Source organism: Neofelis nebulosa, chromosome 4, assembly GCF_028018385.1.
Source record: "Neofelis nebulosa isolate mNeoNeb1 chromosome 4, mNeoNeb1.pri, whole genome shotgun sequence".
Taxonomy (NCBI): domain Eukaryota; kingdom Metazoa; phylum Chordata; class Mammalia; order Carnivora; family Felidae; genus Neofelis; species Neofelis nebulosa.
In genome coordinates, this window is record NC_080785.1 from 155565468 (window position 1) to 155580106 (window position 14639).

The following is a 14639-nucleotide window of genomic DNA, read 5'->3' on the forward strand; positions in this document are numbered from 1 at the left end:
TCTTCCCTAACCCCCTTAAAGAGACAGCTGAAGCAATTGAGGCTAAGAGAGGGGAAAGTGCCTTGCCTCTAGTCTTGGCTGGTTCACATCTGAGCTGAGAGAAAACCCACCCCCTCTGGTTTGCACTAGAAAAGCGTCTCTTCTGGTCTGGACCATACCTTGGAAAATGGAAGTGGGAACAACCTCCAGGTTGTTGGGAAGGGCTGTGGGTTATTGAAGGATGGCATCCTGAGCCTTCTTAAGGGTCCCACCACTCTCAGAATGAAACCCACTTCTTCATCCTTTTGCCCCGTGGTCCATCCACACTGCCTTCCTTATCCTTGACTCTCCAGGTTTGGTCTCACCTCTGAGCCTTTGCATTGGCTGTTGCCATTCCCTACCACTTTCCCCTCTGTCTTCATTCCAGACTTGGCCTAACAAGTCACTTCTTCCCTGACACCCCATTCTTTCCCTCCTTGCCCTTGTCACAAGGCGGGGTTCTAGTGCCTGGGGTATGGCATGTGCCTTAATCTGTGTGAGCAATGGGGCCTGGGGCTCCTCCTACCCCATGGCCACAGACCTGTGTGGCTCAGTTCAGAGGGGACAAGGCCTCAGGGACCAGGGCAATTGTCCCATTTGTTGGCTGGAGAAGCTGCTTGAGACTCACCCCTGAGCAATTGAGGAGCCTGTGCTTGCCTCAGTGAAAACTCACTTGAAGGCTGAATTTTGAGCCCCCAAGAAAATGCCCCATAAATGTGCTTCTTGCAGCTAGTGTTGGGGCATGGGGCACCAGTCAGGATGTCACAGGTGGACTGGGACAGGTTTGGGCCTGATTTCTCTAATGTCAGTGTTAGCAGTTCTGTGTCTTACCCATGTGAAGCCTAGCCAGTTGTGGTGGATGGAGACGACAATCAACACCCCCAGGCCAGAGGCAGGAAGGTCTTAACAACAACAACAACAGCAACAACAACAACAACAAACTGCAAAAAATAAAAGCAGCTAGGAAAACAGGCTTATATTTTATGTACATTAGAATTTACCAGTGATCACAAGTCTCACTTTATGCATAACTTTTGAAACTGTATCAATATCTGATAACAAATATTGATGAACACCTGAAATTGTTCATTTCAGAGCTGACAGGACAGCTCTGTCTGTGCTAGAACTCACATCTTTAATAATGCCCTGCAGCAAAGACACCCAATGTACATGCCAAGCTTGAAAATTCCAGAAAAACCTACCACTCCAGGGTGGAGGCTGGAAGGGGGAGGCTAAGAACCAGTGGATGGGCAAGACTCACTGGACACTCACCCTGCTCCCTCAGCTCTGTGGGTAAGTAGGCCACAAAGCCACAGGTTCTGGTGAAGATGGGAGGGCCAGAGGCAAAGCCACAGTGCCCAGTTTGGGGAGACACTCCACCCACTTTTGGAAATGAAGTCTGAAAGAAGCCCAAGAATCAGGTGTCTCATTGTTTCCCCTTTAACAAGGGATCACCCTACTACACCTTCCCCAGTCTCCAAGCTGCCCCAAAGCTGGGACAAAAATAATGCAGGGAAACCAGGACTGGGGGGACAAAAGAAAAATACAGCCAACACATTGTCCATTTCTTTATTTTCCTTCAGATTCTAAGACTTCCTCATGACACAATGTATAGCCATTGATTCCAGCCTGTGTTCATTGGAACTTCTATTCCGGTTTGGTGGTCAACTTTTTACATTTATTATCAAAGATTTAGAGTCACAATAAATACAAGTGACAACCTCTCTACCCACCCCCCAAAACCCCACTTTCCAAATACCCTGCACTAGTGTAACTGTCTATTACACTTTCATTGTTAAGTATTATAAAACTTCAGCTGTCCTTTAAAAAAAAAGCTCAGTCCGAATTTTTTAGGCAACCATCATGTGCAGCATAGCTCAGCATCAAATAAAAACCCTATGGTGGAGCAGCAACAACTGTCTTTTTCATGATCTACACCCCTGTGACGAGAATGTTTAAATTATATAGAAAATCCCTCCCCATGACTGTCCACAGGAAAATGACATGTAGGACACAGGAGCCACAACACAGCAGGGCTGTACTCAGTTGCCTTTCATTCCCTCTGCGCTGGGTCCAAGCCTTGCTTCATGAAGGTCTCAGGGTACAGACAGGACCAGAGGCTACCCCTGGAAGGAGGGCAACTGTCGGCCTTGTCAAAGGTGTGGGTCCCAACATCACGGTTGGGATACTGGGAACCAGGGCCCCATGACATGGGCAGGATGGCCAGAGCAATGGGTGGCTCCAAGTGGACACACAGGTATCTATGTGCACATGCATGTATACACATATGGCCATTTCAAATATGCAAACCTTCACCCTTCCAGAGGTGCCCAGCATCTTGAACAGTTTCCCAGTTGCCATTGGGAGTTCATGTCACAGATAACTCTGGACCTTTATCATTTGGGACTGAGGGCTCCCAAATTCTCACTGCTCCTAGGAACCAGGTCCTCTTGGTCTGAGGCCCCAGGGGTCAGGGAGAGACCAGAACCCCAGCACTGTGGCCAATTTTGAGGGATGAGCTTTGCTGCTGGGAAAACACCCTTAACATTAATATCCTTTCTGAGTATGTCCAAACCCCACATGCAGAGAGATTTAATATGCCTTTCCTGTAACATCGTAAGTCTCATCAAAGAACTTATTTGGGTCTTATCAGAGAAGTTATACCACAAAGGGAGAAACTAAAAAAAAAAGTGGGGGGGGGGGGAGTAGGAGTTTTGATACAGTAGAAATGAACAAAAGATTAAGGCATCTCACGTTCTTGTCTCCTTTAATAAAAAGTTACATGTCACAGTAAGTGGCCCCTGATGGGATTATTCCCAGGGACCCTGGGCTGGAGGAGGCAGAGCCAGGGCTTGTAGCCCTATCCTCCACCAGTGGTGGTCGGATTTGTACTGAATTCATGAGGCTCCCTTAATAGCTCAGAGGCTGGTAGAAGTCCAGCCAGGCAAGGTGAGCAGAGGTGGTTCCTGAGCACAGTGATGAGCGAGGTTCTAATGGGCTGGGGTTGAAGCCCAACCTGTGCAGCACAGCTCAACTCAGGCCCTTGAGTCACAGACCCTTTCAACTCCAGCTGGGGTGTGACAATCCTGGCACACCCCTCCAGTGCAGAGGTGACTCTCGCCTGGATGCCTGATCCCAAGTTACTGCATAGAACTGAGGTCTGTTTGCCCATGAAAGAGGCCAGACCAGGTGCTCCTTGAAGGATTTGGAAAACCTGGCCCATGTCATTGAACAGAGAGGGCTAACAGCTCAGGGTAGTATAAGACAAGTATTTATTTGCCAGGCACACAGAAAAATGTGAGGAATAGAAATGCTTGCATACTCTTAATTTTTTGGTGTAAAAACACCTCCCCCCCTAATGTCAATATCCCTCCTATCCCCCAAATCCCTGGATCTTGGAATGAAAGCCACTCTTCCCCACCCTCCCCTCCTTCAGCCCATGTAAGTTATGCACTCAAAACAAAAATCAATGAGCAATATAGGGTTTTACACAACAAAAAATTAGAATGTTGCAAAACTAAGTCTTCTACCGCAGGTCAAAATGTTGCTAAACATGGATATTCACACAACATGAGAGAGGGGGTTAAATGAGCCTTTATTAGAATGTTGTAGCAGTGTGTTTTGAAGGCGGCGGCCCTACAAAATAAGGATTTTAAATTAAGTCCCTAACTGCATGGATAGGAAAACTAGGGCTGGGGCTGAAGTGGGGAGCAGTGTACCCCATCTCCACATCGACACACGTGTGTGCATGCACACAGGACACCCTTGCACCTGCACAGAGACAGCCCTGTGCACAGCACACTCACGACGGCTTCTGTCTATCCTCATGGAACTGATTTTTAAAGAGTGGGAGAAACCAAAATGAAACTAAGAGCAGACCTGATCCTTTGAAAGACATTTCTGTAGACTCGAAAGAGGGTTTAAAAAAAAAAAAAAAAAAGTCTGAAGGCGAACCCTGGCAGCATGGCCCCGCTTTAAGGAAAGGTTCTAAACTAGACCCAAACAGAAACCCTGACGTCTTGGAGGGGCAGGGGCACCTCCCCACCAGACACACCTGACAGGAGCATAGGCCAGGGTACCTTAGGATGTTGTCCATCAAAATAAGTAGGAAAAGAAAAATTTAATAAAATAAAACCACAACAACAACAAAAAACACAATAGCCTGCCCCTCTAATTTCCCACTCAGGCTCCAGATGTTGCTGCCAATTCTCTCCTCCCTCCACTGGCGGTACGCGGCTTCCGGGATTCCAGGCTCTCTGTCTGGGTCAGGGTTGCAGTTTGTTCTTCTGCTAAGTGTGGGAGGTCCGGGGTCTCCAGGATGAGCAGCAGCAGAGGCCTTCTGCTAGACTGAGAGCTGGGCAGTCAGTGGCCCACCCTCTGGGGTGTGGGGGCCGTGCTCGGCAGGGACCCCTGGGTCTGCACGGTTTACTTTAAACTCCATCATCATGAGGTGATTAAAAAAAAAAAAAAAATCTGTCAACCTAGAGATTGCCATGAAGAAAGGCAGTCAAAGACTTGGAGGGCTAAGATGGGGAGAAGCAAAAACAAAACAGAACGCTCCGCTCGACTTCAGAAGCCCCGGGCGCCGGTCTCGCCGAGCGTGTCACAGTGTCCAGGGTGAGCCGTCCATGCACCCTGCCGGGCTTGGGGGGATTGGGGGGAGAGGGGGGCTGAAAGGAAGGGCTGGAAGCAGAACCAGCCCCCGAGGTCCACTTTTCTGCTGGTGTTGGGCAAACTAAAGGCAAAGAAAGGAAAAAAGCCCAAGGGAAAGGTCCCCCAGTGATATTCCTCGTCCACCTGTGAAGCAGCCCCTCAGCTGCGACGAGACTTTGCAGCCAAGAATGGAGCCCTTGCTTCTGCAGCATGGCCGGCGCTCGCTCACTCATTCTCTCGGGGAGCATGATGTCTTCCCGAGTGGAGGGTGGCAGGGCCAGGTGGGAGGGAGGAGGGAGCCTGTTCTCCACCGGGCCCGGCTCGCACTATTTCCACGTGGCTGACTGGGGGATGGAGCGTGGCGGGATCATGTCCAGGAGGTACTCCCGCTGGCGGTCCACAGCTGAGGAGGTCTTGTGCACTGCCAAGCTCGGGCTGACAAACGCAAGGGCCCCACCTGCAAAAGAACAGAGTGACAGTTTTAATGGTATGGTAATAATCTCATGACATTAAAGGGAACACGGAATGGTGAAAAGAGCAGGATACTTCTGTCGGGCACTCAGTTACACACAAGTGACACACCAGTGGAGACGCAGAATAGGGGGAAAGCCCCGAAATACAGCATTTGTTCTCCTGGGGTAGAAACACCGTTATATTTGTTTCGTACTCTCGAAATTTCAACAATGAACAAGCATCTCTTTTACAACTGAAAAATGAAGAAATGACCCCCAATCTCCCAACACAAATAGGTTTTTGGCTGGCCTGGGGGTAAAGACTGCCCCATCCCATCCCCCCTATCACTGTGTTACCCCACGAGTGCTTTTGGTGGAGGTTAATGTACTTTGTGGAACAAGTGTTTTGAGGTCAAATGCAATTGGGAAACCTCTATACATTCTAAAGAGAAACCTGACTGAGTCCTGCCAAGAAACCAAGGGTTAACTAGGAATGCTGGGAGAACTCTTTTGGGAAATGCTGTTTTTAAAACTATTACACACTTACCTCTAGTCTTACTGCTAAACACAGCAACTATTTATTCCTTCATATTCCCTTTCAAATATTACCTTAAATATGCAGTTTTATGTGGCTCCTACCACTGTGTATACATGCACACACCTGCATTGGACTTTTCCCACTGATTTCATATACTTTCAAAATTTTCCACAAAAGGAATTTCCAAACTGCTATGAGTTCTTAGCTGCATCTTAAACATGACACACACTGCCCGCTTTATGTTTACAAATGCTCTCTCTCTGCTCTACAGAATAGGTTCTTCGGCAATCAGACCAATGTCCTCCCTTTCCTGAGCTACATCCTGTGGAAGTCTGATATTTGGCCATATTTCTAACTCTATGGTCAGCTGCATGCACAGCAGACTCCTGTGTTTTGTTTGCAGACAGCCTGGCTTTCCCAGTTCTGCCTAGGGAGACAGATCTCATGATGGTGCCTCCTCTTTTGATAGGGACGCAGCGAGCTCAGGTGGGGGGCAGGACACTCACTCCCACAGTGAAAGCACTCACCTGTCTCTCTCAGCCCTCTGTGTCTTTTTCATTTTCCTGTTTTTAGTGGAAATATTTAACTGTCACCTTAATGACAGCACATAAATAATAAAAAATGGGGCAAGTGGTGTGGGGGATGACCCAAGGATGATGGGGGCTGTGGCAGACTAGGGAATGCTCACCTAAGTGTATCCCTCCTCCCTTGAGTTGTTTCTCAAATGTGGTCTCCTCAGAGTCCTCTGATGCCCACCGTGGTCTTGCCCCTGCTCCAGGGATTTCCCTCTTCCTCCCCCAATGTTTTTGGGGTTTTTTTTGAGTTTTTTATTCTTTTTTTTTTTTTTTTTGGAGTTTTTAATTTATTTTAGAGAGCGACAAAAAGATAAAACATGAGCAGGGGAGGGGCAGAGAGAGGGGGAGGCACAGAATCCGAAGCAGGCCTCCAGGCTCCGAGCTGTCAGCACAGAACCTGGTGTCAGGCTTCGAACCCATGAACCATGAGATCATGACGTATGCCGAAGTCAACACTTAACTGACTGAGCTCACCAAGGCGCCCTACCACATTCTCATTCTAGCTTGCAACTTTGTACCACCTGACCTGTCCAAGCCAGAGGGTGGGAAGAGTGAACCACAGAGCAGGGAATGAAGAATGCTGCCTGGCTCAACAATAAATTAATTACTGCACCAGAGAAGGTAAAACATAACAGCAAAAGCAGGCATTCCCTATGGCAGGAAGGTGGGGGAGTGGGGAGGAGGCACGGCACCCAGAGTTGGCAAGATTGAGTGTTTGTGCTGACAGATGCCCACTGGATGGATGGTGTGTGTGTGTGTGTGTGTGTGTGTGTGTGTGTGTGTGTGTGTGTGTGTGAGAGAGAGACACACTACCTAAACTGGGTCTGCTCCACGTTTTGGGTCAAGAGCTAGAGTCTGGGTATAGAGCGAGCAAACAAGGGCAATTAGTTATCTACCCAGGGCTACCAGCTGTTCAGAGTGTTCATTTAGTGAACAGAGATTAAGCTGAAGAGTCAGAAGCAGGTGTTCTCAGGGAACAGGTCTCGTGTCTCAGGGCTCTTTCTATCATTTCTGTTCACCTGTATGTGTGCATGTTTTTCTTTTCTTTTTGAGGTTTATTTCTTTTGAGAGAGGAGAGCACAAGCTGGGGAAGGGTAGAGACAGAGGGAGAGAGAGGATCCCGAGCAGTCTCGAACTGCCAGCATGGAGCCTAAAGCAGGGCTTGAATGCACGAACTGTGAGATCATGACTTGAGCCAAGATCAAGAATTGGATGCTTAACCAACTGAGCCACCCAGGTGCCCCTGTGGACCTCATCATGACAAGGTCCCCACTCTAAGCCCTGTGGGGGCCACCCACCTGTACTCAGGGGTGCCTTCTTCCAGTTGGTGGTGGCATTGCCCTTGCCGGTGCTCACAGCTCTCTCGGAATGTCTGCCGGTCCTGCTGACAAGGGCTGTGGCCGAGGCTGCATTCTGCAGTTTGGGTGACTGGCTGAATGTGTGCAGGACACCTCGAGGCGTTGTGGCCGAGCCCCGGGACAGCTGGCTGGAGGCCTATAGCGGAGAGAAGGTATGATGGCTCATGTGGGGAAGGGGAAGACAGAGGGCAAGACGCTCAGCGCAGCCTCTCCGTGCTCTGGCCGACCTCTTCCCACCCACACAGGGTCCCTAAAGTCCAAAATCAGGAGACCAGGTAAGTTACACCGGGGGAGAGGGGAAGGAGGCAGGGAGAGACAGACAGACGCAGGCAGCGTGACAGTCGGCGACTGACGTGGTCACGGTCTGGGGCGTGAGGGCTGGTTGGTGGCGCGGTGCAGGGGCTCCCGGCACCGCAGTTCTGACCTGTAGCACAGCCCCGTTACTCCAGTCGCGGGCCTCTCCTGAGCGGAACGCCAACTTACGCCGGGGTTTTATGACCTACACAAATGGGGGGGGGGAGGGGGTTGAAACCGAGGTCAGCACCATCCACAGGCCGGCCTAGGGTGACCTAGAGTGACCAAAGGGCAGCAGCTGTGGCCGCATGAGGCCCAGTCCCCATGGGACAGGCTGTTTCCCGAGGGCAGCACAGCCACCCACTACATAGGGGTCTTGAGAAGATGTATTTATTAGTGAATTACAAATGACTTCCAAGGACACAAAAAGTTGCCAACGGGGTGCTTTGGGTCTATAAGGGCTGGGAAAGCAAAGCATTAAAAAAAAGCAGCCAAAAAACTTGATTTCAAACTTGCTTCTCTCCTTAATTTAGCTAGAACATTTCTTCCAAATGCCCCTTTTGCATCTCAATGTGGCTTTCAGAAAAGTCGTTTTAGACAAGAAGTACTTGTCAGCTGGAACACTGCAAGTGAAAGCTACAAAATCTAAAGAAACTGCAAATTAGTATTTTCACCACCAAAGGCCACCATTAAATGCAATTTAGACACACAGTTAACAACCAGGCAGATGACTGCCCAGTGTGAGACAGAACGTCGGAACATCTTGCTTGCTAGCAACAACTCCCAGCCAAGGGAACAAGGCCCCTCTCCTAGAGGCAAGGCCGCCCAGCCCATGATCCCAGGCCTCAGGGCCGCAGCTCTGGCTCCCTAAGGACTCTCACCTGCTTTAGTGCGGGGTGTGGGGCGGTGGCAGGCTCAGCCTTGGCCTGTGCGGGGGCGGCACCCTGCTGTAGGAGGCGCTGCTCGATCTCCTGCTCCTGCTGCAGCGCCTTCACAAAGGCAGCCTTCAGCCGGCTCGTGTGCTCTACCTTGAGTGCCTTCTTCTGGTTGGATGCCATGCAGTTCTCACACATAATGGCACCACCCTTCTCCTCCCGCCAGCGGCACGTGAAGTCCGTCTTGCACTGCGCACACATGTAGGGCTCCCGGGACAGAACAACAGCGGCTGACATCCTGCCTGCTGCAGGGAGAGACAGGTGGGCTCACGTCAGAGGAACAGGATGCCAGAGTCAGAGCCCCTACCATCCCAGGGCAGAATGAGGACACATGACAGATCTAGAGCAGTGCCCTGGGCTGCATGGCCCAGCTGGCATCAGGAACCAAAATCCCAAGTCGACAATGTCTGTTTGGCACACACATACTGGATGCTGTGTGTGGACGCTAGGCCAGCCCTGGGGAAGGTCTGCCAATAGAAGGGAATTTGAGAAGCTTTGGAAAATGCCATGGATCAGGTACACTGGGTACCAATTCTCAAGAACATCAATGCTCTCAGATTGGCTCCTCCCAGTTGCCTTTCCCACCCTCAGTGCAACATTAAATTTCAGGGATGGAGGTTTTTCCAACCCTCCCACACCTCATCAGTGAAAAGGAAATGGTAACCCCCTCCAGGTCCCACCTCGCTGTGATGGGCAAGTCAAATAAGGACCAATCATCCAGCAAATACTCATGCTGACAAGTATCCTACCCAGTGTCTTGTGCATATACAAAGGTGGTCAATTCTCACAATAACCTCCTAACAGGGCACCCTAGTCCACTGAAAGTTTTTCTGAGGAGAAAACCGAGGCTGAGGAGATGAAGTGACTTGCAGAGTCACACACCAGTCAGCAGCAGGGCCAGGACTCATACCTGCTGCCCAGCTGAGAGCACACAACTGCTCTGGGTCCTTGGCCCCCTTTTCTGAGATGGGAATGTGGCATCACCTCGGTTGGCCATAGGAAGGGTGACTGGGGAAAGCCAGGTAAAGTGCATGCTCAGGCATGGGATCAAAATTATTTTTGCCATCCAAAGTGAAGGGGTACTTTTGGCATTTTACAACTATCTTTTTGTGTCTAGTACTCAAGGGCTTAACTTCCTTTTAACATCAGAGACCATGCTGCTGAGAGACCCTTGGCCTGCCCAAACTGCCCCAAATGCTGAGGGGCTGTGCAGGATCAGACTGGGGAAGCCCCTCACCCCACAGAGCAGATGAGATGTCACCAGATCCAGCCACCCAGGGTCTACTTCAGGCCCCCAGCCCCAGGCCCTCACCTGCAGCTAACATGCTCTGGTGAAAAGAGCACATCCCCTTCCAAACATCCAAGCCTGGAGGACAAGGTACCTTCTCCTAGGCAGCTGTGGTGGGCATGAATGGCACCAGAGTGGAGACGCCGGTATGAGGCTGCACACAGCCAACCAGACTGAGGCTCTCTGAGGTATCAGGAGACACCTCAAATAGGGCTCAGAGCTTCCTCCCACACTTAGGACCAGTTTTGGGCAATACGAGAGGGATGCTGACTCCTGATGAGAGAACAGGTAGAGAAAAGGCTGATCTGGGAGAGGAGGTCCCCAGGGCAGATGGCTGCAGATGGACGGGCATTGTGTCCTGACTTGGGTCTCCCACCCACCCATCCTGCACTGGGCTCGCAGCAGCTCTTTTGCCAATAACACTCCATCATAAAGACATCAAAGGGATCCAAACACATCCAAGCCATGTGACAGCTCATACCTTTCCCTGCTGAGCCTGGCTCTGGGGCCCTCTGACAAGTAGAGTCTATCTACCACCCCCATTTTACAGAAGCCAATGTTGGTTGGGCCTTTGTGGTCTCCTACTCTCAACCTGACTCATGGTCAATCCTTGATATGGCCCTGTGGTTGGGGACTGTTTTAAGAGCAATGGGGTTGGGTAGGTGGGTGGGGTGTAGTAAGGAGGCTACAAGTAAATCTGAGGTGGCCGGCTGGGTGTTCTCTGCCCTGGGTCTGGTCCTGCCTACATATGGAGGGCTCTGCCTCTCAAAGGCACTGAATACAACACCTGAGGAGGAAATTCTGTGATATGCTGACTAATGAGGGAGAAGAAAGCACTCCCACCAACACCCTGACAGCAAGCAGGCACTACGGGGGTCACAGCTCCCTGTTATACACACCTGCCTCCCTCCCTCTCTGCAGAAGCAAGCAGGCAGAAGGTGCTTTTTCTCTGTACGGGCCCCAATTACGCTCGCCCCAGAGTCTGTTCCCTGGGAGCAGTCGGCATGTACTAAGGGACAATTCAAGGTATGTGGTCTAAAGCCTACTGAGCCCTCCCTTGCCCTGGACTGGTTATGGCTCCACCTCCTCCTCAGCTCTGAGCATTTGCTGAGATCACATAGGGAGAGGATTCAGGCTGGCTGCCCAAATAAAGTCACCACATATCAATCTCAGAGCAAGAACATCTTCACATCAGCATCTGGTAGAGGCCTCCCAAGGGCCAATATCTGGTTTCCCACCTCCATTTCCAGTGTTACTTTTGATCACTAACTGATATATGCCCTTTTATCCCTAAAACCTAACATGCAAGTGGTGCTTTCCAAACTGTTTCCAAGGAGGATGTTCAAGGGAATCTGGCCCAGACATAGGTGTCCCTCTCCCACCTTGGGGGCTCAGAGCACTCAAGGCTCTGGAAAGTTCTAGCCTGAGAGCCCCGTCTGGAAGCAAAGCCTGTCAACTTCCTGCAGACGTTTCTCCTCACCCTCTTCTGCCTGCCCCAACGTCACAGAGCTGTTGGGGAATGATTCTCACCCCCCTCAGACCATGTGTGCAGGGCCTCAGGCTTCCTCAGGGCCCAGCTCTCAGAGGCAGCCTCAACAAGAGAAGAAAGGTGACTGTAATGTGTTTAAGAAGTTATCTAAGGTGACAAATGGTGGCTTCATTTATTGTGGTGAACACTGATTAATGCATAGAACTATTAAATCACTATAATGTATACCTGAAACTAATGTAACATTGTATGTCAAGTATACTTCAAAAATAAGTATTTTTAAAAATGCAAGAACTAAAACAAACAAGCAAAAAAGTAATCTAAGCCTCGCAGCAAGCAGAACTGATATTCTAACACGTGCTGTGCATTCAAAACAACCCATGTAAGAGAAACTTCAGTAGCAAGAGATGAAAATGGCCCCAAAGCCCACTCACCTTGCGTCTCCAGCAGGTTCTGCACCACTTCCTCCAGGCCGACCAAGTAGATGAATTCGTTATTGGCAGCGCTGGGCAGGAAGTTCATCTCTGGGGCAGGGGGCTTGGGAGGGGGGATTTCAAGCAGCGTCTTCTCCAGCTGTTTGCGCAGCGCAAGCTTGGCAGCTGCCTGACGACTGGCTGGAGAATCCGCAGAGGTGACCACAGAGGCCACGCTGGTGGGGGTGGAGTTCGCCTGAGCAGAGGTGACTGTTGTCCCTTTCAGCGATGCTGGGGAAGGCTTTTGGGAGATAACAACCTGGTCAGTGTGCTGGGGGTGCCTGACCCCACAGCCCAGGATGGCATCATTAGCTGCACTGTCTTTAAGACAATAACTCTGAGCTTCCTGACATCAGCAAGCAACAGGCAAAGCAGTGTTAAACTCATCACTCTATGAAATTGACCAATCCTGTAAACATACTTGAGGTTTAGCTGATATCCAATAAACTACATGCATTTAAAGTCTGTAATTTGCTGTGTTTTGCCATGAGGACACCCATGAAACCAAAACCACGACTAGGGCAGTGGGCACCCCCACTCAGGCAACACAGCCACTGTCCTGTCACTATGGCCTAGCAGCCCTCCTCCCAGCACAGGGCTAGGTGACCTCCTTCATTACACCAGTATGGCAGTGGATCACTAGAACACTGGTGGCATTTCCTTCATGAGCATCTTTGTGTGTGCTTATCTGGAGACTCATGTTTTACTCAGCTCATGTATCCTCATTGGGGTTTCAGGGAAGACCGGCTTCTGGACCAATCCTTGCCCCTCCCCCCTCTTGATCTTTGATGCTCCTGCACTACTTTTCTTGCCTTCATCTGGATCCCAGTGGCCAATGCTCCATTTTCTCCTTGCTCTAGTTCACCCAGCCCCCAACCTTGTTGAGCGCTTTCCTCAAAACTCTGAGTTGACCTCATCAGTGCCCTTCTGGAAATTTAAGGAAAGCAGCATACACCACCCCCAGGAAAATAGACATACCCAACAACTTGCACACAACACATCACAGGACCCAGGGAGCCTACGATGCTATCCCAGGACCACTCTCAGAGTTGAGCAAGCCTCCCAACAGACAGGAAGCCAGCCATCATAGCACACTGGCCTGGCCTGACTTCAGAGAAGGCAGGGATGCTGCCCAGAGCTCTGCTGGCCGGGGTCTTATTTGAGGGAGGCAGACAAAGATGCACCACACCATAGGAGGAAGAGAAGCTAACACACCCATCAGCAAAAGCCGCTGTAGACCCAGTAATTTATCTGTCAATAAAGCTCTTGCTTCCAGCCTGCCCACCCACCCTGATCCCATCTTCTGGGCTCTGCTGGGTGGAAACAGACCCACCCCATCTCAGAGGCTCTGTACAAGAGGTGAAGGGACTCACGGCTAAGAATAGATGTGCCGGTGCTGTGAGGACATTCGTAGACATGCTCCCCTCGTGTGCTCATGCTGACAGGGAGGAGGGTGGGGAAGGCTATGGTGCCCCGCATCCATCTCCAGGCCTATCAGATTCTTCACCTGGCCTCATCCATCCTCCAAAACATGCTGAGTCCCATACGCAACCTGAATCTTCCCCCCACCACTCAGCTCTGCACCTCTCCCCCTCTCAATAGCTACCCACCTCTGTTAGACCACAGTTCTGAACACAGGACTCCTGCTCGTGACTTTCATACTGTGACAGGTCCCAAGGAGCTCTAGTCTAAACCTCCATGGGGTATACAAGGCCTTGCCTGGCTCTGAGTGGGCAGGCCACAACATACCACTCCAGTGACAAGACTATGCCCCAGGAGTGTGGGCCCTTGATGTGTTGTGTCTGTAGGGCATGTGCCCCACCCTGACTCAGCACAGCCCTTACCTGTGGGATGTTGACGAGCAGACTGGTGTTGGGGACATTGGCGACACGGATGAGGCCCTGCTGGATGATCCTCTGTCCCTGAATTTGCACACTGGGCACAGAGGCCCGAGGGGCCAGGAGGAGCGGTGGCGGCCCCGTGCTGGAATGTTGTCTGATGTTGTGGATTTGCTGTGGGGTGGGATAGGGGATAAGATGGTAAGAGGGATGATGGAGGGAGGGAAGATTTGGGCCCCAGAGCCCCCAACCTGATGACTGGGAAGGGTTGTTCTTGTGAGGTGGTTGGTTGTTTGGAGCTGCTTGGACACTCTTGCATCCTAAAAGCACGCCCTGCTCACCTGAGCCCCCCTGACGAGTGGGGGCATGACGACCTGTGAGCTCGCCTGTGGCCCCAGCTTGGAGGACACCTGCTGTCCGCCGCGGACCAGGGGTGGTGGGATGACACTGCCAGGCATTCTTGTCGAAGAGGTCTGTCAACGGCACCGAACCCCAGGTTTTACATGGCTTTTTTTTTTTTTTTTTAAACAAACAGGTTTGCTGTTTTGTAAAAGTACACACTTGTTTTAAAAGGCAGGGGGGAAGCACTAAAATGTCTATTCTAGGCACAAGAAAACAAGGAACATGGACTCTGACAAGAGCTGTGCAGACTGGGCTCACTCAAAAGTGAATTGCACCAACAAGGTAGCATGTTTTCACACACAGCAGGTGTCCAGACAACCCAGGCT

General features: G+C 50.8%; 1 protein-coding gene across 6 annotated transcripts in view; it reads right to left on the reverse strand.

Moving 5' to 3' along the window:
- Positions 1-1573: 1573 nt before the first annotated feature.
- The window catches only part of GATAD2A (GATA zinc finger domain containing 2A), a 105563-nt gene continuing 92497 nt past the window's right edge, over positions 1574-14639 (reverse strand). For 5 of the 6 annotated variants that reach the window (XM_058727311.1, XM_058727315.1, XM_058727310.1 and 2 more), the window contains exons 7-13: positions 14253-14384; positions 13918-14085; positions 12035-12314; positions 8770-9068; positions 8019-8093; positions 7535-7730; positions 1574-5128 (exon numbers count right to left, since the gene is read on the reverse strand). In XM_058727311.1, coding sequence (XP_058583294.1) covers positions 4998-5128; positions 7535-7730; positions 8019-8093; positions 8770-9068; positions 12035-12314; positions 13918-14085; positions 14253-14384 — 1281 coding nt within the window. In that variant the 3' untranslated portion in view covers positions 1574-4997. The remainder of the gene's footprint in view (positions 5129-7534; positions 7731-8018; positions 8094-8769; positions 9069-12034; positions 12315-13917; positions 14086-14252; positions 14385-14639) is intronic. The other variant, XM_058727309.1, reaches the window with a different exon arrangement.